The following is a 25,802-nucleotide window of genomic DNA, read 5'->3' as shown; positions in this document are numbered from 1 at the left end:
TCTGAACAATCAGCTGCCAGCCCTTCTCTGTTCTCTGGCAGCTCCCATCTAGGTTGTAACCAGGATCTTGTGAAATGAGGGCAAGGATATCCCCTCTGAGCTGATCACTGCCACTGTGCAGTCAGTCATCTGAAACCTGCTGGTCTCCTTGCTGGTTTTCATTGATATAGCTCCTTGCCTTACAGGAACAGGGAGGTGATGCTCACTTGGGTGCAGAGATTGCACAGCAGACACTACCCCAAGCCTTCTGCCCCTCCTTTGCTTTTCACATGGTTGTTGAGAGATGCTGGTGTGCTTGGAGTTACTCACACTAATTAACAAGTCTGTGGCACCAGAGCATGACAAATGGTTCAGCCTAATACCATCAAGGCACAGCCTTCTTGGGCATTCACCGCCATCTGCTTGTTAGTTGTGCAATTGTTTGTGGCCAAAATTATTAAGCTGTTGCTTTATGGAAGAGGAGATGATAGAATATGTCCAGGTTTTGATTTCAAAGGTAGAAGATCTTATTAAGAGAGAAAAACACTGAGGTAATCCTTCCTGCTCTATGCACCTGCATTCTGAGAGCTTAGGCAGTGAGTCAGCGAGTCTAGGGCTTACAGCTGGCTTCCAGGTTTACAGAGGCTCTGCATGCTCATCTGCACCTGGCAGCAGCCTGCCTTGCTGGAATTAAATACAGAAGCAAGGAACAACTCCCATGAACACACCCTGGAAGAGGGACACCGCCTGCATTAGTGGCTTTTTTTAAATTATTCAAGATAATCAACATTCAGCACACACAGATGCAACAGGTATATTCAGGAGAAACACTGGATCCTTGTCTCATGCAATCACCACCAAAGCAGCAAAAGTTCTTAAGTAGAAGTTTCCAGAGTGCTGGCAAGGGATTGGCAGCCTGCTTCTGAAAGCACATCTTGTGCATTCATACTGGCATAAGCACAGACAAGGCATGTGGGCAGGAGTTTCACCTGGCTGATGGGCTGTTCTGGACATGTTCTCCCAGTTCCCAGAAAGCTCCACACCCACCAGCCTGTCCTCAATACCAGGAATACACTCTGGAAGAAAGTTCTAGGCTGACCTTGTCCACCTTTGCACGCTTACAGGTACTTTTTAGACAGTCATCCTCCTAAGGGACATGTTGAAGATAACTATTGACCTTTCAGCATTTTTCCTACTCAAATTCACAACTCCATAGCACAGGTGAGTAACAGGCTTGCTACACTCAACCAAAAATGTTGCAGGCGGTGTCCTGGACTAATGAAGGGCTAAATCCATTCCTCGAAGGAAACAGTCTAGGTAGCAACAGGAATAGGGAATATGTCAGGTCCACTTCACAGCAACAAAATCCTCCTTTGAGAACAAGCCATTAGCGCACTTCACCAAATTAAAAGAACCTACCAAGACAAACCAAACAACAACAGCAAAACAAAAAACAAATAACCACAAGAAGCAGACACAGCTGAAGAGGTGGACATTTCTCCCACATCCTGGCAGCGAAACTTCTTGTTGAACAGTACAACTTTTTGTTTGCTGCAATTGAGATGTATTTCTTACAGAAACTTAGTCAATGCAGAGCCATTCCCACATGCTAATTTCCTAGTACAGAAATTAGAGTCTTCAGATAATCTTTTCCAGCAAGAACAGACAAAAAGCTGCAAAATTCATACTGTTTTACTAGAAGTCATAACAAAGCACATCCAGAAGGCAATAACCAACATCCATATCACATCTGTTTTGGCAGCAGACCTCAGCACGAGCATTTATCACTCCAAAATAAACTCCCACCTATTTAGACCACTGTACACAAGAAACACTTGGTTGGCTGAAAAAATTCCCCCAAGTTGCAAGACTTGTGCTGCCTTCAGCAGTCATCCCTGAGCAATTATCACACAAAACAGGTAGACAGGATATCACCCTGACCTCAAGCCACCCAGGCTCAAATGCCAGCTACTATTTTTAACAGATGATCCTGTCTGTGGTTTACAATCTCTTGAAATAGACTTTAGTAGAGGCGAGACAAAAATAAATTTTAAAATATCAGGGAAGAAAATGGTGACAGACAACAAAGCAAAGCAACCTTTCGTTTAAATTGTTTGGGGGTTTTCTTCCTGTAGATCAGTGTTCTGGCAATAGCTGTGGAAGTGCTACAGTCAGACAAAGGAATGCACAACCTAATCCCTCAGGTTTTTCCAAATCAAAGAGGATGCAAAATGATGTCACTCAAATCTTCATACAACAGCAGAGGAAAAAAGGGATTGTGTTCTATTTTCACATTCCAGCACTCTGTGAGAGCGGCTTACACCTTCCTGCCAGTTCCAGCATCTGTTATTGTATCTGTGGCTAAACATAGTAGCCAGATCACCTGTATCACTTCTTTCCGCCTAAATCAGCTGACACTTATCAAAAAAACCCAAATGTTTCTGCACCAGCCTTCTTGTTACTCCAAAGAACTGAGGGTATTTCCACACCAACTTAACCCAGTATTCCATTACTTCAGACCTACTTGCACAATACTTTAGGTATTTCACAACAGAAAAAAAAAAAAAAAAAAAAAAAAAAAAAAAAAAACCAAACAAAAAAAACCCCACCATTCTTGAAGGTAGGAAAAATAATTAGGTCATTTGATTCCCAACAATTAACGGAGAGGAGGTTGAACAGCTATCTGGCTTTGAGCTACTGCCATCTACTATGGCTGAGAACTGATGGAGGCTTTGTAGGGTGGGAGAAAGAGACACCAAAAGAGAGTAATTTTTTTCATGTCTCCTAGATAAATTCTTCAAAACAGATTAAATAATATTTTCTTCTACTTTTGCAAAAAAAAAGCAGAAGAGGGAAGAACCTCTAATTTACAGAGCAGAGTCAACAAATGTACATGACGGAGCCTTCCAAGGCACATCAGCAAATACCCATAAGAAAACAGTTTTTGTATCAATAGCTTATACAACCATCCCTCAACAGGATAGTGCTCACACAAACCAGAAATGCAGGGTGTATGAATACCAACCCAGAATAACTAGACCCATTCACTGAGGCACAGAGGCTCAAGGAGATACAGGTGATCTAACTTTTAGAGAGGGACATGCACACAGAACTTACTGACACAGGTATTTCAACAAGCAAGTGGTTAAAATTAGTTCCCACTATCCAAACGTGCCAGGAACATTGTACCTGCAGATATTGTTACAGATGCCACCTCCTATGCAGGAAATAATAGCAACAGAGCACTAAATTTGAATCAGGTAAGGATTTTTTTCCATTCATCTGAGAAGCAGCAGTTGTCAGTGCTCCCAAACATGGGACAGATTAAGAGGGTAAAAACCTGCCAGCCACACTGACCTACTGTCCTATTAGTAAGGTTGATGGGAAGACAAACACATTAAGGAATTTTCCTTCAAAGATCAGATCTTTGGCATAACTTTCTCAAGCCAACCAAGCAGCATCTGTTATCTTCTCCACAGTTTAAGGACACCCAGTTTGACACACTCCAATGTCACACTCTTCAACCAGGTGACAGAGCCAGAACACAAAAGCCACATTAAGTCAGGCTTTAAGCAAATAAATAATGTTAATAAATCAGCCAGACAAAACTTAGCTTGTTGACCCAGGTAAGTGACCCTGAGTTCCCTGCTTCCTAGGCTTTGTTGCTACTTTGGCCTGAAGGAAAATGCAACAGAACTATGATTCAAGACTTAAAATACAGTTTTCAAGTTCTAAGCATTCAGGAGGAACAAACAGAGCACACCAAGCACAAGCTCTGTGCAGCAGCAGTGAGACACTGAGCACTGATGGCAGGGCAGTGACTCCCCACACGCCGCTCATGGGGTTTCAGATCCCAACTGTGCAAACACGATGGGAGACACTCCATCAAACTTTGAGCATGGCAAAACATTTGCTTGACTGAATCCAAAGTACATCCTGCTTTAGAAAAAGCTTACAAAATTCAGTGGGTTCCCTGGTCAAAGTCCAGGAAGTGACTCCTCACCCTCAATAATAAAGTTACAGATTCCCTTGCTTGGCTTATGCCCTCTTCAGCCATGCTTTGTGTGGGAAGGGAGATTATTATACTGAGAATGCCCTTTGGGATCACAGCAGTGGGAACTCCACATTGCACCACAGGACTGACGTCACATCGACATGGTTTCCCCAAGATTTAATGATGTGTTTTGTAATCAAAAAACCAAAAACATTGGTGGGAAGAAGGGGTTCAGACCTAGAGCAGGCCCACAGGGAGCAGAAAGGTAAAAAGGACACACAAAACTTCACAGGCAAACAGGTACAACACACAGCCTCAATGCTTCATACTTTCAGGCACTTCTTGCACAGCTCACCTACGTTTCCTTCTCTTAACATTTCTTCACAGCACTAAGCTTTCTGATTGCTCACACAGCAAGTTCCATGTCTCTTTTCCCTTCAGAGCACATCAGTCATCTATTCCCAGGCAAGGCTTGTGCCTGCCTGCCTGCCTCCCATGCCTGCCACAGCACCAGCCAAGGCCATCACATCAGCCTCCATCCCACACACAGGCTCCTCAACCACAAGCAAAGCCCCAGTTCAGGAAGGGAGCTCTCCCCTGCCTCTCCACCAAGTAATCTAAAAATCACAGCCATTTCTACATGGCTGATTTACAGACCCAGGGAGTGAGCTGCTTCTCACACCATGCACTCCACCTTCTCAATGCAGTCATCATTCCCTCCCATCTCCCACTGCCAAGAGGCTCCCAGAGAGCCACCAGGGCAGCTGCAGTACAGCATCCTCAGTTAAAAGGGCAAACAGCACAGGCAGGGCACAAACAACACAACCTACACTGCCAGCCTAGACTGCTTATTGCAAAAGGCCAGAGCAGCAACAGCCATCCAAAACACAAATAATACAAAATGCAAAAAAAAAAAAATGTCCTAGTGATCAGACAAGGGGAGCAGTTTTAAATTAAAAGGGGAGAGATTTAGATTACATGTTAGGAAAAGATTATTTACTCAGAGAGTACTGAGGCACTGTAACAGGTTGCCCAGAGCAGCTGTGGATGCCCCATCCCTGGAAGTGCTCAAGGACAGGATGGCTTGGGCATTGAGCAACCTGGTCTAGGGGGTGGCACCTATGCCCATGGCAGGTGGGCTGGAACTTGCTGATACCTAAGGTCCCTTCTAACCCAAACCATTTCATGATTGTGTGATTACTTAACAACAACAACAGCACTGAACTATAGCCACAGAAAGCAGTCAAGTGCTCTGGGCATTTGGTTTTTTCCTTAAACGGTTGGGAGAATTTGCAGAAGGTTTATTTTCAAGTCTCTCTATTCCTTCCTTACAAAATGTGAATCCACATTTTGGATAGTTATTTGGTTTATGAACAGTTAACCAGACACACTCCTTCAGCCAGGAAAGGTCAGCTCGTTGTTTCACTGTAACTGTGCCAATAATTTTGCTTTTTACTAGCTCCATGGCAAGTCTCCAAACAGGAATGCAAGTCTGTCACAGTTCTGCTGACATTTAATTTTTGCTTCTCAAGTTCCTTCTCCCTCCACCTATTTTTTTTTGCCAATATAAGCTTACCAGATTAGACAAATCAGTCTTAACTCCTTGTTGTCCTAAACATGAGCATCAGGACTTCAGCTCCTAAAAGTAGGATGGTGAAGGAGATTCCTTATGACATGGGAAGTCAATATACTGATGGATAAAACATTTAGTGTCTAGGAACCAGAGGGAAAGACCTGGATATCTACCACTGTTAGAACTGGACCCAGGAGCTGTCATTCACACTCAGTGTTGCCCTCCTTCTCCCAGCAGAGCCAGCTGGTGCTGTGATCCCATTAGCTCTCACTCACTGAGTGAATTTGGATACAAAACTTGGGTGCTGCGGGAATTGAACTGGCAAAACCACAGTTTCCAGTTCCTAATTAATCTTTAAGGATGTTCGGCAGTTTAGAAACTCCAAGTTACACAAATTTAAAAAGCTTTTGTTTCCTGAGCTAAGGAAGTCACCATCTGCAACTTTCCATATTTGCCACACTACTTTCAGACATCTCAAGCTGAACACTTAGCAGCTGAGCCACCCCAGAATGTTTTGTTCATTTAGTGGCTTGATCTCTACAAAGAAGGGTATCAGTCTCATCTGCTGAGGAAGACTCTTCCAGCTAGGTAGGCAAGCTCTTATCTGCTTACACCCCTCCCACCTTCACCACCAAGTGGCTCAGTTCCTCCTCCATTCCTGCTCTGCAAGATTACAGCAGCTACTTTTCATCCTGATTCACTTTGAATAAAAAATTAATTGAATCCCATCAAAACTCACATCTGAGAGAGGAAATAATTTCCCAGTGGTAACTGGTCTCCCCTAAGTTTTGTGAAGACAAGCAGAATGGAGGTGCAGGATCTGAATATCTGAAAGCTCACCTCGAATAATTCTTTATTCTCTCAGCTGATTTCTTCACACAGATGTGGCAATCCAGTTATAAAATATTACATGAGTAAAAGATTATTAGTGAGGTGAGAGAAAGGAGCTCTACAACATGAAAAGTTGCACTGAACAGGATGGGACAGCTGTCCCTACTCCTCTATCAACTGCACTTCCTCTTGGGTATGCCTGGACACCAATGGAAAAGAACCACTGTAAATACTCATTCCAGCAGGTTTTTCCAAGCCTTTTGAGGTAAAAGAGTGCTGCTTAAGTATGCCAACAACATGAAAAAAATAATTAGTTGTGAAACTTAGAAGACAGACCCAAGAGGAAGCAGAACATGCATTTCCTCCAACATATTGCTGCATGAACACATGGTACAAGTGGGTCCTTTTCTATCTTTGCTAGGTATGAACTAGCATAGATCTTTCACCTATTTTTGCCTGAAGCGAGTTTTCTGATACTTTTTTGTAAAAGCTAAATGAGGCAGGGGGGCAGAGAGGTGAAGGGAATATCACAAAGCAAAACCATGTCTCTACCAAATAGGCTCAGTACTAAAGCTGAGCAAAGCATCCTCACTCCCAATCTGAGCCAATAAAATGTAACTCCTCACCCTGCCACAAAACCAAACCAAACCAGTCCACCACCAAACAAAAAACAACCGACAAAAAACAACCAAAAACAAACCAAAACAATGCTGAAACTCAATTAAAAGCAATACTCCCAGGGCTTTTAGTCAGGTTAGGGTCACTAAAAATACATGGATTGTTTTATTTGTGGGAATGCACTTTTATCAGATTATTTTTTCAGCAGAAGCAAAGCAGAAAGGCACATCTCCTGTTCAATTTGTCTATGGGTTCACAAGTGTTGATGTATGGACAGCAGTATTTTAATGGCACCTCTCACCCAGTGACCCCAAAGTGCTTTTACTTCCCTTAATGAACTCAGCTTCACAGCAGCTTGACAGCTTCATTTTACATGGGAACTGAGAGAGAGATGAAGTCATTCATCTGTGCCATGCAGCAGCACAAAATCAGCTCCTGCCAGCCCAGTGATTTATGCATTAGACCACACTTGCTTTTGCACAGCATCCTGTCACCAGGGAGGTAGCACACTTCCCAGCCCTGTCACTTGCTCAGACACTACTGCGAACACCATTGCGTGGGCACCTTCCAGCCCCAGCCCTGCAAAATGTTAAGTCAACAGTGGCTTAAGACACTCCTTACCTCAGAGGCTCAGGACTTCTCTTTACATTAATAAATGTTTCCTGGCAACTTCACCCTTCTCCCCCATTAGCTTTGGATAAGAAAAGTCTCATTCTTTGACTAGACAACTAGGGAAGCATCTACTAAAAAAATAGAAAAAAAGAATAAACCACCACCCAAACCAAACATGGGAAGTTTGATTCTCTGAACATTTAGAACCTGGGCCACCTTCTGAATTACAGGAATTTCATATTGCTGCAATGTGGGCATTGCTTGTGTACTTGCACAATCCTCTCCATGCCAAGGTTCTTCCACTGAACATGGGCATTACTGCTTAAGTTAAAGAACAACATGAAAAGACAAAAATGTTCTCACAGCACAAGTACTTAAAAATTTGATTAAACAACAAATTGGGATCAAAATGCTCCAAAACAGTAAGGTGTTGTCTGCAATCAATACAAAAGGCCCACTGCTGTACCAAATGAGGAATCACAACAGTTCTGTCTTGGCAGAAGTTACATGAAATTTCCTTGAACAAGAATATGAGCTACATCTCACTTGAGTCTCAGGAAAAAACAAATATTACTGCTTTGGTACCAACAGAAAGCATCCTGACTCCCTGTGCCACCATTTCAGAGGGCAAAGTACTCAGATGCTAACACCAAGGGACCAATGTTCTGGTGAAGCAAAGTTTCACCCTGAGACAGACCAAGCCATGGCTCTCTTGGCAAACATTCCACAAACAAGATCCTACAGGACCTTTGCATAGGAGAGTTAATTTAATTCCCTATCTTCTGCCAACACAGGATTGCACAAGATGGGGATAAGGGTGAGTAGACAAAAGGGCTCAAGATCCTAAAGCTTCTCCAGTGTTATACTTCAGTTGGTGACCTGGTTTTTGGTGACCCCACACCACTGCCCTCATAACTTTTTTAATGGGTTTTATCTTAATAGATGAAGCATGTATTTCCAAAAGAGACTTGTGCTGGTGCCATGTGAAAGCAAACTCCCCAGTGTGACTTACTACAGCTTGCATTAGGTAACTTACCCTGCAGCTGACACCTTAAACCCAAGTAACTCTGGACAACTCCTGCATTTCTGCCAAACTAAGAGTCATTAATTATGCAATTCTGTATTTCCAAAAGGCTTAAAATTTACAAGGTCATAGTTTTACTTCCCTTTAGTGAGAACAACAAACAGGAATTTACACTTCCCTTTCTCTTAGCAGTAGAGTCACTCATTTTTCCCTTATTGTTTAATTAAAGCTCTTTCAGCCCTCAAGAACCTTGTTCCTGTATTTCTGGAGGCAGCCTAATGGCTCTAAATTAAATGTAAAAAAAGGAGGAGGAAGTCAATTCTTCATAAGCTAGATGTTATTATAAATTTTTAAAAAATAGTAATAACAAGCTCTTCCCATGATTTCTCTACAGTTTTGCAAATCAAAGTAAAAAGAGAAATGCAAACTGGCACTTAAGCATGTTAGTACTCTGGTACATTCCCCCAGTTTCATATTTCCCTACCTATTCACCTCTTCACCATGCTTTATCATAGTGGATTTGCTCCCAGTTATGTGGAATTTTTCTAGATTAAATTAAAACTAGACAAACTCTTTAAGCAGATGCTTTACTGATGAATGGCACCAATCTTTCCAATCTCCCAGCTTCCAGATAGATCCATTGCTCAATGCTTGCATTCCCCTTGGCCCTCACATTTTCCATTTTATGTTATTAGACAAAGGGCAAAAGGGAAACCAGAGACCATCTTCTATCCCTGTCTGCTGAGCAGATACAAAGTAGAAATTCTGTTCCATGACCAGATCCATTAAACAAAACAAAAAAAAGTGAAATGAGTAGTTAGAAGGGCAACCCCTGCTTTAATACAAAATGCTATCAAGGAATTAAAACATGAATGTGAATGAATGTGAAGCAAATAAACAGATCTGGGATAAACAGCATTTAAATCTAGCTAGTGACAGAATGGATTGGGGAAAAAAATACTGTTCCCTCTAACAAGCCTACTGCTGGAGCACTGATTCTACTGATTTAAGGACCTTCAGGAGCTTGGGTTTCTTAGTGCTCTTGCAAAGTACCTTTGAACCAGAATGACTGAATGGATTTCAGGGGTAGTAGAGACATAACAATACAAAATTCCATTTCCAGAACATAAACTGCTGCCAGTTTCAGGACAGAGGGCAAAGTTCGCTGCTCTGAGTTTGTGATGTTACAAACCTCAAAGTCAATTGATCTTTTGATGTTTTTTTTTGTACGGCAAAGTGTGTGCTTCTACCATTAACTCTTCCAAGTGTAACTCTTGAAGTCCTATGCATGCTGTGCCTTACCCAGCTATTTATAGTAACAGAAGTAGAAGATCATGCACAAGGCAGGGTCACAGGGATTGTTTTTCCAAATTGCACATACGAGTTTACACAATTACTAACTTCTGTAGCTCACCACTGGTTTATCTGTAGCACACACCACAGTCCTCAAGAGCAGGGTTTCAGAGCACTTACAGATGAGAGGCAGATACTTCAAAGCACAGCAAGCAGGGCAGAGTTTACCTGCTTGCCACGCTGCTTCTAGTCTGCAGGATTAAGCCTAATACCCCCTACACCTCACCCCCATCACCTGAGACAATACCTCCAGAACAATGCTATGCAATTTAAAGCATCAACATAGTCACATATTACCTTGCATGCCATATTCCATCAACCCAGTTCCTGCTCCACCAACTTTCAAGGGAATGAAGCTTGCTCATTCCTCCCTTTCCTGTGTGCTGTTCTGAGGACACATTCTCTTCCCTCTCCTTCTCTTACCCTGAGAGTTTACTCTGCCTCCTGGCACACACCTACTCTACTTTTCTCATCCCTCTACCTACTTTTATGAACAAAATCCTTCTGCAGTTTTCACATATTTCACAGATGCCACCCATCTCTCACCCTCCCCTTGAACACAGTCACATCCCAGCTACCCAGCCACAGATGCCACCCCACACATCCTTCCAGCCAAGCACAGAAGTAGCAGCTCCAGGCAGTTCTTCCTGACTCTTCCTGCCTCAAGAGAAAACAGAAATAGCAACCAGGAACATGCTTCCCTTGGGGAAAAAAACAAAGAGCCTCACCCACCAGCAAGCCCCACCATCACAAACACTCAGCAGAAGCACTGCCTAAGCCACCACACGCTCAACTCCCTGCAGCTTCCTCCCTAAAATGCGATGCTGCCTGACATGTCACAAGCTTTCTGGCTTTCTCTTCACCCAGCAGGTCACACTCTTCCCTCCACACCTCATCCCTCCCTGAGCTCCACAGGTCTATCAGTAATCAAGCAGTAGTTGGGGCATGAGAAGTAAGGCCCTGATGACAAAGAAAGCCAAGCTCAGTTTGTCCCCAAACCAAAACACTTTAGAGACACGTTTAGCACTTTCCTACTTCAGCACAACCCAATCAGCACCAAACCCTGCCCCACTTCAGCCTTTTCCCTGCAGCTTCCAGCTGCAGCCATTTAGCTGCTGAGCATTTTGCTTTAAGAAGAAAAACCACGTACACAATGTCTACACTGTATTTTCAAATAAGTACGACTACTGATAGGAGAGAGCTCTGAAAGGCCATTTATTATGAGAGAAGAGAGCTAGTGTCTTGCTATTGTGTCTGCTGTAGCTGTTGTGGGTTTGAAGAGCGTGTGCAGCTGTGGCTGTGAAGAAATCCATTTTGTCATTGATTCCCATGGCTGACATGCAACTGAAGGCACAGCCCAGTGTCAGCCAAGTGCATGTGCCAAGGATGTTATTAATAGCAGGAAAGCAACACCATCAGTGTGTGCCCTCCAGCTTATAAGGCAGAAATATCTTACCTGCCTGGCCACCCTCCGAGCTTCCCAGTAAGGTTTAGAGTCTTCTACAGCTTTTCCAATCTTCTTGACCAGCTCATCCAGTTTTACTGTGGCCTCAACCAGCACAGAGCGGAACTTCTGGCGCGCATCCTTCAAAACGTTGCAGGAAGGAAAGAAAGGACAAAGGCAGATTAGAGCTTTAAAAATTATTTCAACCTGTTTGTTCCTACCTTCAGGTTCCTCTTTAGATTTACACAGGAGTTGACACATTCAGAACAGTTACTGGCATTTGGATTAAGGCAGAATTTTTCAGCAGAGAAACCCTAGAACCCAGAGCCAAATCCTAAAGCCAGCATCCTGGACACCAAATCTTTGTCTTTCAGTGACAGCTTTTACATAAAGCCTACAACAGCCTGTTCTAGATGTTACCTCTGGCAGGATTTCTCAGAGAGGAATTGTTTGTAAATTACTCACTCTGTGAGAAGGCAAACAGCAGTGTAACAAACTGAGAGAGACTTCAATGGCAAAGACATCGCACATAAATAAAGCTAGAATGGTGCTAGCAGGCAGGCCAAACCCCCACAGCAGGCTGGCACATCAGCTGGAATTGGCACAGAAAACCCATCTTTTCAGCTATGCTTTCTATCAATGGAGAAGGGCACCTACATTCCACTTCACTGTTAATATTTTCTATATTTGAAAAACCCAGCCACTTCCAAACAGGATGAGTTGCACTCCTTATATGATTAGCAAAAGCAATTAAAATATTTTCTCTGCTCCACTGAAATTTCCATACATGTAAGCAAAGTGATTCTGATTTCAATCTCAGAATCCACTACAAACTCTAAATATATGAAATTATTGCAGATTGATGCAAATTCAGGCTGGGACCTGGCCCAGGATTTAAGGAGATGAAGAGGAAGGGCCATGTGAGCTCTCAACAAGGCTTGTAACTCTAACTAGAGTGCAACATTTATGCAGACTGCTGGAGTGACATGTTGATAATCAGGAAGCAGCTGGCTTCAAGAAGTGCCCTAATTCAGGAGGGTTTTGTCATATATATTGTTGACGATTTCTAGAATGCAAAACTGCTTATTCACTGAAAGATTTAAAATACATTGCAAGCTGCCACTATGCTCTTAGAAGTGGAAAAAAAATGCAATACATCAGTTTTTGCAGAAAAAGCAATATACTTCTGTAAAAGCTTCTTTGCTTCCTTTTTAGTGTTATGTAAAACCTGAAGCAGTATCAGCATTATCTTAGTCAAGGCCAAATAGCTTTGGATTCTTAAGGTACTCCAATTTATTCTAAGGAATTATTCAAATGGGTAACAAGGTCAAAAATGGAGAATTAAATGGACATTAACTTATTATTTCATTAACTCAAATCCAGTCAATAATCTCATTTCTCAGTGAAAGCCTGAAATGTATCATTTAAACAATATTTATCGAGTCAATGATTTTCTCTGTGAGAAGAATTTGAATATTTCCAATTAAGTTACTGGACCATACATGGTTCACTGTTCAAAATGAGTTTCATAAGTAACTGAAAAAAGACTCCAAGCACGATGAGTATATTGCAAGAAAAATAATAAGTACTGAAGTATATTTAACAAAGAGAAAAATTCTTTGCAGGTGTAGGAACAGAATTAAAAGTTCATTTCTAAATGAATGAGCCAGAAGCTTTCTTTTCACTCTTTTTGTGAAAGCTGCATTTAAGGATATTAGTTAGGGAAAATAGTTTAAGTAAAAAAATCCCTATGCAGTGATTCATCCAAAAGTTCAGTTCCCATGTTTGTAAGGTCACTTGGAACAAAGAAACCATCACTACAAATCTGTGCTTGGAGACCTACCCCAAATTTACTCATGTAATAATTATACACAGTCTTATCCCATAGGAAAAAGATGACTAGTCCCCACTTGGAGTTTAAAAATACAAAACAAAGGAAAACAAAGGACACTAAGAACAAAGCAGTCAAATTAACAGCAATTTCTGTACCCATTCATCTCCCTTTAACTCTGAAGCATATACAAATTACTGAACTCCAAGTGTTCCTTCACTGGTGCCTGAAGCACAGGTCTTACAAATGGTGAAGCAGACATTCGCCCATGAGCAAACTCCACTCCACAAAGTAGTTATTTACAAAGAATAGGAAGTTTCAGCTGAAGAACACACTGGTGTGAAATCCCAGTTTATCATTTTCCTCCAAAGAAGACTGGTTCTTCTTTTAAGGTTTACTTTAGGTCTGACCACCCTCATTCTCGCAGCAAAGAACAATAATGAAAACCAAAACACCCCGGAACTTTGTATCATCCACCACAACTTATTTCAGTGACACTTATTCTCAGGCTCCTGACTGCCAGGAACACAAGCCTGCAGGCTCCAACACCTTCTGCACGACAGAACAAGCAGATGCTCAATTCTCTGCTGGGATTAGTCCCCCACCAAAGGTTTCCAGGCATCCCCTTCAGACCCAGCAGTAGGATGCCCAGGTCTCTGAGGTGGGATGCCAAAACCACACACGCCACTTGAACTCTCCACCAGCCCCACCTACACTACAAAAGCAAACCATCCCACACTGTGGGTGTGCTCCTGTGGGAACCCAGGGCCTTCCCACCATCCAGCCTCCTCACCCCAAACTGCCCCAGCTCTCCTGGCCATGCCTCTGACCTGGGAGCCATGGCAGCCCCTCTTGAGAGCAGGGTCACAGCTCCCTCCTGCAAACACTCAGCCACGCTCCTGGTCCAGGGTGTGTACCCTGCCACGTGCTGGCAGAGCACCTGCAGAAGACATCACCCCTGGGACAGCACAAAACTCCCCTGGCAGGTAATCTGGGGGAGTCTGAGTAAGAACTATATGTGCAGCAGCTACTTTATGCTTCATGTGAAAACGGGGAGGTCAGAAGCACTAAGGCAATTGCACCAGTCAGCAGGACTGGGCTGGGTGCACTTAGTCCTTATGGGACATGAGAAGCTCATCTGTTGCTCATGGAAATGAATGGGCCTATGCTTAACACAGTAACTTGGGAATTGATTTAATTCACTACTTTTTATGTCTGGCTTCCCATGTTAATGTCAGTGAGACACTTCAACCCACATGTGAAGTGGTTCAAAGCTATAAATCCTCTTAACATTGTTTTCTGTAAGGACACTCACATCAAAAACTTAGAGGTTCAGAACAACACATCACTGCAGCTCATTCGTGGTCCCCAGCACAGGGTAAGTCCTACATCCATGTTAGAAAGACAACCACAATATTTTCAGGCTACTTATCAAATCCTCTGGTGTGACTTGCCCCTCCATACAAGTGTTACTATTTAACTGCCAAACTCTTGCTTCATTTAGACCTTTATCTTGCACACACAAATAACAGAGAAAGGAAAATATGTCAATTCCTGCAACTTGCTGTCGTGAGCAAAACCAAGACAGTGCAGCATATCCCATAGACATTTTCTAGCACAGTCCTCAATCTCCAGTTTCTGTATTTCAGTTTCTTGAAAGATAACTCATTCCAGCAGAAATGCTATTCATTGATAACAGCAGCCTTAGGTAACATGTGAGTCACACTCACCATTTCTGGGTGAGTTTTTATGTTTTGGGTTTTTTTCTTTCTAAAAAACACATTTTGTTTTTCTCATCACTGCACTGAATACATACATAGACTCTAACAGAAGCAATGCAACTGACACCAGACATCTCAAACACCCTGACATTTTTAAAGTGTGTTTTTCCCCTCTACTCACTCCTAATCTTACGCGATCATTTTTAAGAACACCTTGTTTCTGATTTCAGAATAGAAAGGTGACATTGAAAATGTTAGCCAGCCAGCTTTCAATGCTTTTTCCCCTCCTATTTGCTCAAATGAGATGATGATAAAACCTTTTACAAGCTGGACAAAAGCCGATTAAGGCATTTATCCTCAATGTGTGTTGCAAGGAAGGTAAAAAAAAAAAAAGTAGCAGGAGAAGCTTCTTATTTAAATTACAGCCTTAACAAGTAGACTCTCACTAGCTAGGTGTTTGTCATACACACACTCTAGCAGGCAGAGCACTTACTGTAGCACGTGGACAGCTGCAGTTTACATTTCAACATCTTGCTCTATGGCTGCAAGAGCTCTCTTTCAGCTTTCTTTCTGGAAATCCTCAGCACTTTACTTTCAAAAGAGATTTCACTAGCACTGTCTTAAGGAGAATGCCAGACCTCTACCCCATATATGGTTTTGCTGCAATAGTTCATTGTTAAGAGCAGACTTTGTTTCCAGGGACTTGCTGCTGGGCAGCTTTTTGATACTGCACCAGAAAGAAGGACAACACTTGAGGTCAGGTCATCCTTACAGCAGCATTTTGAAGATCCATTCTCAAATGTGGGGAAAAAACGAAAAACTAAAATACAATTTTCAACCTGTACTGCACCTGTCAGAGGAAAAAAGCATACCTGTTTTCCTCACTTATGAGTGATGGTGATGAGCTGGTGTTAGATGCCAGATGACAAGCAAATAACTATTTCTGCCCATCAAATGAAACATGTATTTTCAAACAATTTTATTTTTAAAATGAGCTTTACATATCAACCATGTGTGAATCATCCTAGTACCAAGCACATCTAAATATCATTTACAAAGGTTATCTCATGACTGTTCTGCCAGTCTGGTGTGCAGAACATCTGGCAAGCATGGGAGGTGCATGGAAATGGAATTGTTGGCTGAGAGACAGGTTTCATCTATTTCCAAGAGGCTGACAACATCCATACCCATCTTCTCTGCTACAAAGACCCATCAGCTGCAAAAGCTCATCTCTGAGCTAAACCAGCATCAGCATCATACATCCACACCAAATGGATGCACAAGGTGTGCTCAGAAATCAGCACCAAACCAGTTAAAGACACTTTAAATGTCTCTTTGGTACCTGAGCAGTTCAAGTAAGCCAGACTGGCAACCAAATCTTAAAAACAAGATTTTTTAAAAACAAGTGCAAGGAAGGAGAAAAGTAGTAGTATCTCAATTTTAATAGATAAGAAAAGCCTTTGGTTTGGGGTTTTTTTTAAGGCAGCTACTATTTTGTCATCTAAGAATTAAAAATTAGAACTAAGAATTAAAAAATCAGTACCTGAAAGCTACTCTAACCTCCTGCTTGCAGACAGTTACAAACTGAGACTACCAATACTTTTTACTACAAATGTTTTTAATTCTCTTAGAAGAAGAGAGAAGAAAGCAGGCATGGGAGGGTACTGGGTGCTCCTTCCAAAGCAAGATTTCTCTGCCTAACCCTTCCTCTCTCAGGTTGGAAACCCATCTTTACGTCAAGAACAGGAATCAAGTAAAGCCCTTTGACTCACTTGGTTGACAAAATCTTTCCAGAGCCACAGCAGAGGAAGAAGCCTTCCCTTGCTCATCCTTGGATGAAAGCAGAAGGCAAAACAAAAAGGAATTCACACACAGGAGCCATTTCCTATGGAAGCAAGTAGATCATAAAGAAATGTGGAAAGATTTGTCCTGATAGTGCTGGATGAATCCATCAAACATGTACATCCTCCTCCCAAAGCCAGCAGGAACACCAGCCAGTGAGCTGCTTTGCCCTTATCTCTGCATTCTTTTGTGGACACTGGAAAATGCTGCACAGGGACACTGATAAGGTGGCGGATGTTTCCACAGATAGATGTTTCCTCAAGCCAAGCAGGCATGCTCAGAATGAGATTGCAGCCACTGAGAGGTCATTTTTCTAAAACCTGAAAGATGGAGGATTTGCCTTTAAAATCTACTTACATGTTTTATATGTGACAGGGTCAACAGCTCAAGTTTTTTTCCTAAAACCAAGTATTTTAGTGAAGAAGTAAGCAGCAATTCTAAATAACTGGTGAATATCTGCCTGCCAGTGGGAAGCAGAGAATTAATTCCTTGTTTTGCTTTGCTTGTGTGTGCAGCTTTTGCTTTACTTAACTGCCTTTATCTCAACCCATGGGTTTTTTCACTTCTACTCTTCTGGTTCTCTCTCCTGCCCCACCGGCAGGGAGGGAGCAAGGGGCTGTGTCATGCTTAGCAGCCAGCTGGGGTTAAACCATGACAAAAAGTGCTTCCCCTTCTGAGAGGGGCTCAAATGCTGACAAGGCTCACCAGTGAAAGAGCACCACAGCTAATAAACCCCTTTCCTTATATCCAACAACAACCCAGGGTGACCTTTATGATAGATCCAGGACTAAAAGTAAGAAAGTGCTGCAGATCAGGACTAGAGGATCTAGGCAAGCACACAAGAAGGATGCCAACCAGGACCTCTGATAAGGAGCATGGCTGAAAGCAGCACTGTTCAGCTCCAGTCTTCCTGTGCAGGATCTCCCATGAACAAACACTGGCAAGCTTGTAGCTCCAGCAACACAAAAAACTCTCTCTAACAAAAACCACATTTGGGATAGCTGGGATTCCAGTGGTAACTTTAATGGTATGTGCTGCATTTCCCCTCCCCACAACGCTGCCAGAGAGTCCCCGGGTTAATTTGTTACAGCTGAGTTGTACTTTCAGAGCCAGTCCAAGCCCTCTGTGAGCTGGCTGGACAGGCAAATCCTGCACATTTGTTAAGGACATTCACAGCTGCTGATGCGAGTTCAGATGGAGATGCACTTCCAATAAACAGGAAAAAACTTCTCGCATTTGGCCAAAACACACTTATATCTCCCCTGCAAGACGTTTCCCCCAGCCCTTCACAGACACTTGAAACATAAACAGGGACATTAGTGAAGCCAAGTGTTAAATCCCTCAGAGAACCCTTATCACCCTTCTGCTGCGTCAGTAATGCTCAGTGTTGCACTTAGGATGAGCAGCATTATGGATTTTAAATCAAGTCTAATCAAAGATTCATTAACAGGCAATACATTAACGCAACATATAACTACGAGCCACTCGGTGCCCTTCAGCAATTCCTGAACAGGCAGCGAGTGTCAGCAGGTCAGCATGTTTCTTCAGGGTTTAATAGGACAGGCCAAAAGAGCAAAAAATGAGTAATTCTTCCAAGTAAAAGAATATATGCATCCAACTTCAATGTATCTGTTCAAGTCATGCCATGCATATACATCCAGTGGTCTCACAGGCGGTATGGGTGCAGAAGTTATTTTAAAAGATTAAAAAACCCAGGCGGTTCAACTTAAAAACAGATCATATGGCAGTTTCAGTGCAGAACTTAAAGAAGTGGTAGGCTGGTCAACTTAAAACAGAATTCCCCATTTTATCATCTCTGTAAGCAGCAGACACCAGTATTTTCTACATTGCTCAAACATGGACATTCCTGTGGCTACTCCAGGCCAGTGCAGTCTAAAAATCCTAGGAAATCCTCTACTGAATTCAGCCCCGTAACATTTTCCACTGGGTAACACAGCATTATTACTTCCACTCTGCAGATGTAGACCTGAGGCACAGCAAGAACAGAAGCATGGGTTTAGAAGGATTTAACAGCTTTTTTTTTCCAGTTAATGGGAACTGGAGACAGCCAGCATTCTCACTTCGAGCAACTCACACAAAACTACATACAGGAAGTCCAGAAAAGTCTTGCAGATTTCACATGCCACAAGGTTACCCCTCCTGCTTATCAGAAAGAACATCAAGTCACAAAAACATGGGTGTCTTTTTCTGAACTTCCTTCAAAGAAATATACCTTCTACTCAAACACTCCCATTGCTTTTCCAGATCATTCTGGGAAAAAAATCAACAGTGGGAATCTATGGACCACAAAGTAATATTACAGGAAGCTGGTAGTCAGCAACTTGTGCTCTAAATAATATAATGATACATCTATGTTCCCATTAAAGATATTGGAAAGATAAAGAAAACGATACTAGCAAAACAGGATAAATATAACTCCATTGTCTGGTTAAAAAACACCCACACACATCTTTCTTCCAATGAAATATAGCAGGAACACCACAAACTAGGAAGGGCTAGCAAGAGGGACCCAAAGCAGCTAATAAGAGCCAAAAGTGCAAATCTTCAAAGGGAAACTCAGCATGGCTGCCCCAGAAGCCCACATTTTCAACAGCATTCATGGATTTTTGGAAGCCTTTGAAGCAGAATGATCCCAATTCCAAACTCCTCCTTCCAAACTTTCCTATAAGGCTGCTTGGCAAATCTTACTTTTCTTGTGCAGAGTATGAATGCAGAGATTTTCTGCTAACCACAAGTGTAGGGTGTTGTGGGATTTTATATTCCTTTCCCCTAGAAAGGTTTTAAGTCCATTTAAAATGCATTTATCAACCTGTATATAAATTAAGCCTTGCTTACATCATCCAACTGCATTTGTCCATGATATTTAAGTAGATAAATGTAATGAAAATCTTTACAGATTAAAAATTATGCAGTTGCATGATACCACAAACTGGCATCCATCCAGTAATAAGATTTTTGGATGAAAAGCAAAGAGGAAACATTCAAGAAAGCATCCTCTTGGTGGTATTTCACCTTAATTCCATCAAAAACTGCTTACAGTAGGTACTACAGACAGATTTGCAGTAAACACTTAATGGCAAAGTGCAGAGAATGATTATTTTCTACCTATCTAACACCTGGTATTTAGCAGGCTGAGTAAGCAACAATGTAAGACCAAGATAATGTGGAAATTCTGCTCCTTTATTTACAGTTATATTTCCAGGAGTCTTTCAGCCTCTACAGCTCAGCATGTGCCACACACACAGTAGCTACAAATCTGCAGGCTCCACAAACACTTGATCACATGAATAATTTTAATCAAGCAGCAAAATCCCATCTTAAAGTCACTGGGATTTATTTCATGAGGATGCCTTTGCATTATTATTACTATGCCATCTGCTTCATAATATGTCCTCAGTGCAAGCTTATGACAAAATTAATGAAATCCAGGCAACTATCCATAACACCATCTTTCAATTTCAGTACCTCAGCATGAAATACGGAGACTGAAAAGATACGTATGATAATTTTTTTCAATATATCTATATAAAGATTCCTGAAGTCCATTTAATTGCTACTAGTGCAGACTAGAATACTGATTTTTAAAGTCCACTCATAAAATTTAAATCATGCTAGCGACACTGAACAGTTCTCACAGCAAAAATACTGTTTCATTATGCATAGCAAATAGTTCCCCATTTAACTAAGTTTATTAACCAATGAATTCATAATCTACACGCCACAATGACAGAATATGCAAACAAGTGGAGATAAGAAAAAAGCTACAAGGCAAGGCTTGTCCAAAGATCATAATCCCATTTTCTGTTCAGTGCTTTCAGTGGATACTCCAGTATTTTAAAATTCTACCAAGAACCACCCCATTCTTGAGGTATCCATCTCATGAAAAGACACACAAGAGAAAAAAAAATTTAAAAGAAACAAACAAACAAACCATACTTTGATATTTTGAAGGTACAGACAGAAATCTACAGGTGTACTTTCATAGTATGTTCCCCACTGCAATATCAGAATGTTTTAATACAGCATTCAAGACTTTGTAATGATATCAAAATTATTTAGAACATAAAGTCATATTTTATGCCAGTTTTTCTTTAGCAGCATGTTTATCCTATACTTTCATTGTGTTTATCTTCTTTGTTTTGCAAACAAAAGAAAATTCAGACACACACACAGGATAGTTTGTTTTGCTTCACTATTAGATCAATAATGCTGATCCTTTCAGAATAACTACCAAGTAGATGAAGCTCAAATTTGGGGATTTAGAAACAATTTCTTCAGAACTTGCTTTAGATTTTTAAGTATCCCTGAAAATCTCTCTGTATAACCAGGAAGTCTTTTTTTCCAACTTTCCTTCATCACCTTCCTTGTTCAGGAAGTGATGACAAAAAAGGCAAAGATAACAATCTAAAAAAACCCCAAACAGCCACCAAAGAGAAGATCCTGGCAGACAGTTGTATGGCAAAAACCTCTTAACCAAATAACTTTCCCTGTCTATAATCAACAAACACAAAACAGTGACTTGTAAAAATAAAACTTGTCTAAGCTTAGTGTCAAAACCTAAAAATAAGTTCTGGTAGTGGTTATGTGTGAGGTTCTCCACACAGGGTTTTTACACTGTCAGCATACCTCTACCTTTTCCCTTTCTTTTCAGCTGTTAGGTCAATTCATACCTTTAAAAACATCATCACCAGACTCTTGCTGCAAGATTACCATTCAGGATGCACAAATTAAGGAGGCAACCTACTCAAAACCACCGTCCTTTCGTTCACAAAATCCAACATGGACAAAAGGAAAATGCAAGAATAAATTCTGTACCTCCAGCTCCGTCTCTCTGCGATTGATATCATCTGTAGATTGATTCAGTTTTTCTAGCTCCCCCTAGAAGGAAAGAAAGTCAGATGCATAGTAAGAAATCAGGGGAAAAAACATGTCTGAGAAGGCTCATTCAGCATGCCCACTGAAAGCTCACAAGGGCTGTGGCTAATGAATTTAGTGAAAAGAGGAAACCTTGAGATGTCCAGCTTAACTTTGCCAGTGGTCTTCTACTTTACTACTTAGAAGAAAAAATAATCAGAGAAGCTCTATAGTTTTATGTTCAGGCAACATATTTCCTATTGTGGCTACTTCTTCACTATTACAAATTAACACAAGGTACAGTAAGCTCGGTCTCATTAATCAATATAGTCAATATCAGCTAGGTACTGGGGAGACAGACACACCCACCCCAGAAGATTAGCAAAGTTTGTACTATCACAGGAGACACGCAGTGAAAGGACAGAACTGATAAGAAACACATCTTGCCACACGAGAAGCACTTTTTATTTTGGATTTTAGCAAATAATTTCTTAACCCAGCCAATCCATGGGACATACAATTATGTTTACATAATTTGCCTTCCTGCCAACACTTTGATCCCTTAACAGCAGAAACAAAGGTGTTAAATCCCTTGAATAAATATGTAGTAGAAGTGATGTTGGCATGAATGAAGTTACTGTAAAAATAAAGCTCATTCTTACCGACTTTCTTACCTCAAAAAGCAACCCTTAGGAGGAGATCTGATAGATTTCTTTATCTGGGCAACATGATTATAAGATTTTTAACAGGAATGTTCTCCAATTTAAACATTATTTAATTGTCAACCAGTGTAACAGAACACGCCTGGAAATGTTTTGCTGTACAAACTAAACGCTGTAAATTGATTGTCACTTGAGCAATTTCCCACTGGACTACAAGAATGACTCTGGTTACAACCAGAAAGGAATTCATTACCACAGTTTAGCTCTCTTATACTCAGCGGCCAGATTTCGTTTCCTACTCCAAGGACTTGGAAAACACCTATCCATGTTGTCTGAAACACTCATCCAAAAATTACCTAATTGTCTCTTACTGTAAGGCTCAAAACCTCATGGCTCTCACGGAAGCAGACACAGCAGCCTGTTTTTCAAACCAAACAGAAAACTGAACAAAAACAATTGTTTTGCCAACAATTCACAAATCATATACGTGGAAACGTGTAGCAAGCTGAAGAACCTAAGGCCAAAATTAGATCAATAGATACCAACCAAGCTCAGCCTCTTAAAATCAGGGCAGTACCAGGCTAGCTTTTGGCTGAGGGCCTCGCTCTGTGTAATCATGTTTTGGGAATTTTGCAATGGCTCTGCACAGCCCTGGAAAACAAAATGCTCACGATGGAGAAAAGAATGACAATTACAGCGAGCAGGGACCTACGCCAAGGATCCTCTCAGCAATGCACACACGTGTTATATTCATTCATGACAAACAGTACCAGCAATGCTGGAGGCAAAAGCCATAAATCTGCAGAGACCTAAAAATACATTTCATTTCGGGGACCACAGCGTGCTGCAAGTTTGCACCGTGCTATTGGTCGAGACATGATTTTGGGGAGAAAAGCTTTGTTTAGAAACCATGCAAGAATAAAAAGCATTGCAGAAGGCATTCACTGAGAGGAAGCACCTTTTCTACTAAAGCTCCTTTTTACAAGAAATAAAAAAAAATATTGATAAAAATAATGAGACAAAATTTAAAACCTACGTTTTCCCGCATTTATGAATTTCTAAGCACCAGCCCCGCTCCACGAGCAAGGTCACGCTGTCATGGTCAAAACTAAAAAGGGGAGGGGGGGATTTCAGCAGCAGGAGGAAGAGAAGAAGGAGGGACGCCCAAGAGAGCCGGGCGCGGAGCGATGCCCGGGGTAACAAAGGGCTGGGGCGCCCCGGGGCCGCTTCCCCGCTCCCGGCGGGCGCCGAGACACTCAGGAAAAAAAAAAAAAAAAAAAATATATATACACACATATGTGTGTATGTATTGATGTATGCGTAAGTGTACGTATGTATATATATATACGTATGTATGCACATACGCAGCAGAAGCAATGAAATAAAAGGCAACCATTATTACATACATTACATTACATTACTTCATACAGCCATAACACACACATTAAAACGAACTTAAGGAAACGCAGCCGCCCCTCGGCAGGCAGGCAGGCCCTCACCTGGATGCGGGGGTCCACCTCCTCGTCCTCGGGCAGCGCTGGTTCCTCGGCGGGGCGGCCCCGCCGGCCCCCCGGCTCCATGGCGGCTCCCGCTCCCTCAGCCTCAGCCGCCGCCAGCGCCTCCCGCTCCCGCGGCCGCCGCTCCCGCTGCTCCCGGCCCGGCCCGGCCCCGCCTCCGGGGGAACCCCTCCCTCTCCACAGCGCCCCCGTCTCTTTGTGCCTTCGCAGCGCAGCCGGGAAAGCGGCGGCGAATTGCGGGGTTTCCTTTTTTTCCCCCCTCTTCTTTTTCTTTTTTTTTCTTTTTCTTTTAACGCTCCCTCACGCCCCGTTTTTCTGGCCTGGTAATTCCTGGCTCCCCCCCGCAAGGGCTCTGCGTGAAAGCAGGATGAGTAGTTCCAGGTGCAGGGAAACGCTAAGGACACCTTGCTGGCTTTTTTAATTTATTTTTTTTCCGCCCCCCCTTCTTTTCTTCTTTCCCCTTTTTAAGCTCTGCTGGAGGCTGACATGCCCATGGAGAAAAAAAAAAAAATTAGAAGAGAAAAATACTAAAGGCACTTTCAACAAGCCTGAAAATTCAAATGAAACCCAGATTTCTATTGTGTGGCAGCTAACCGGGCAAGTATTGTACCTACTGCATGCAGTAGAAAAAGACATACTGAAGACACATCCTTTTGTTGTCAGTAAAAAGGAACTTCTTCTGTACTAGAAATATGTACCTGCATGGCCCTTGTCTAGCAGAGCACTTCAGATTAGTGTCCCCCTAATCACAGGGGTGGATAACAAGTAATTTTGAACAAATGAGGAATATATTTCCACCTTTAAACTACCACTATTAATTTAACCCATTTTTTTTGTTTGAAAAATCCTCAAAAGGGTAGTAAAAAAATGGAAAGTTTAGATGTGGCAAAGAAAGGAGCATCCTTTGTGAGACTGAAGGTGAAAAAGAATCTCATATCTCTTTAGAAGATAAAAATAAGGGGGGGGGGGTAAAATAAGAAGATAAGAAATTAACATTGCTAAGGTAACTAAGGTAAAAAAGGAGGCAAAAGAAAAGCAGTCAAGCTCTTCCAAATGCTATAAAGCAAACAGGGGGAACAAAATATGGGAAGAGAGTGACATAAACATTTGAAAATAGTATAAACATGCAAAGTGACACCAACAAGCTAAAATAATCAAGGAACAGAGGAGGTGTTGCAAAAACGCAGATGGGTTGTTTGCAACATCTTCACTGCTCACAGCAGAAAAAAATCATGTTAAGGAGGGGAAAAAATAAAAACAAACCAAAAACCAAATTAGCCAAAGCCAAGTGTTTGCTCTTACTGCTGTCTGTTAGGGGATTCCAATGTGTACACACAGCCAGAGGTTCCCAGGACCTTGGCGTTTCTTTTCCTTCGTGTGCTGTGGCTCATGCCAAGACTGTAGTGGTCAAATGTCCAACACTCCCATCATTCTAAAACAGCACAGAAAACGCAAAGCTGCACATGGAAGACTTAATGTGGACAGTCCTGCTGTTATCACTTTTATTTCTAAAAAACAAGACCATATAAAAGATTCACTGCAGCCATGTCCTATTCCTCCAGAACCTGCACAGGCTGACCCATGGCAATGTCACAAAAAGCACTGCCCACTGCTTGGGGTACAGAAGTGCTCCTGCACACAGGTGCTCTCCCTAAGAGATTTGTTATGTTTGCACAAAGGACCCCCTTCTTCCATTACCACTGTGGCAATCCCTGTAATTGTTGCAGCTCGAAAACATCCAGCCAAACTCTTCAGTCTGCCACCATCAAGGCACAGCAAGCTGTCTCTCTCTTTAGATTCAGAAAGTTGGGAGAGCTGCCTGCAGAGCTTAGCACTGTGCAAGAGATGGTATGGATACACAAACCCCTTTTCCCATGAATCTGAAATCTCTCATAGAGCCCTAAGGCCATTGAGATCATTTTATAT

General features: G+C 42.0%; 1 protein-coding gene across 1 annotated transcript in view; it reads right to left on the bottom strand.

The window, feature by feature from the left end:
• The window catches only part of SH3BP5 (SH3 domain binding protein 5), a 51,397-nt gene extending 27,406 nt beyond the window's left edge, over positions 1-23,991 (bottom strand). The window contains exons 1-3 of the mRNA XM_030966403.1: positions 23,859-23,991; positions 21,659-21,721; positions 11,441-11,569 (exon numbers count right to left, since the gene is read on the bottom strand). Coding sequence (XP_030822263.1) covers positions 11,441-11,569; positions 21,659-21,721; positions 23,859-23,939 — 273 coding nt within the window. The 5' untranslated portion in view covers positions 23,940-23,991. The remainder of the gene's footprint in view (positions 1-11,440; positions 11,570-21,658; positions 21,722-23,858) is intronic.
• Between the last annotated feature and the right edge of the window lie 1,811 nt (positions 23,992-25,802).

This window comes from Camarhynchus parvulus, chromosome 2 (assembly GCF_901933205.1).
Source record: "Camarhynchus parvulus chromosome 2, STF_HiC, whole genome shotgun sequence".
NCBI classification, from domain to species: domain Eukaryota; kingdom Metazoa; phylum Chordata; class Aves; order Passeriformes; family Thraupidae; genus Camarhynchus; species Camarhynchus parvulus.
This window is presented reverse-complemented; position numbering and strand designations above follow the sequence as displayed.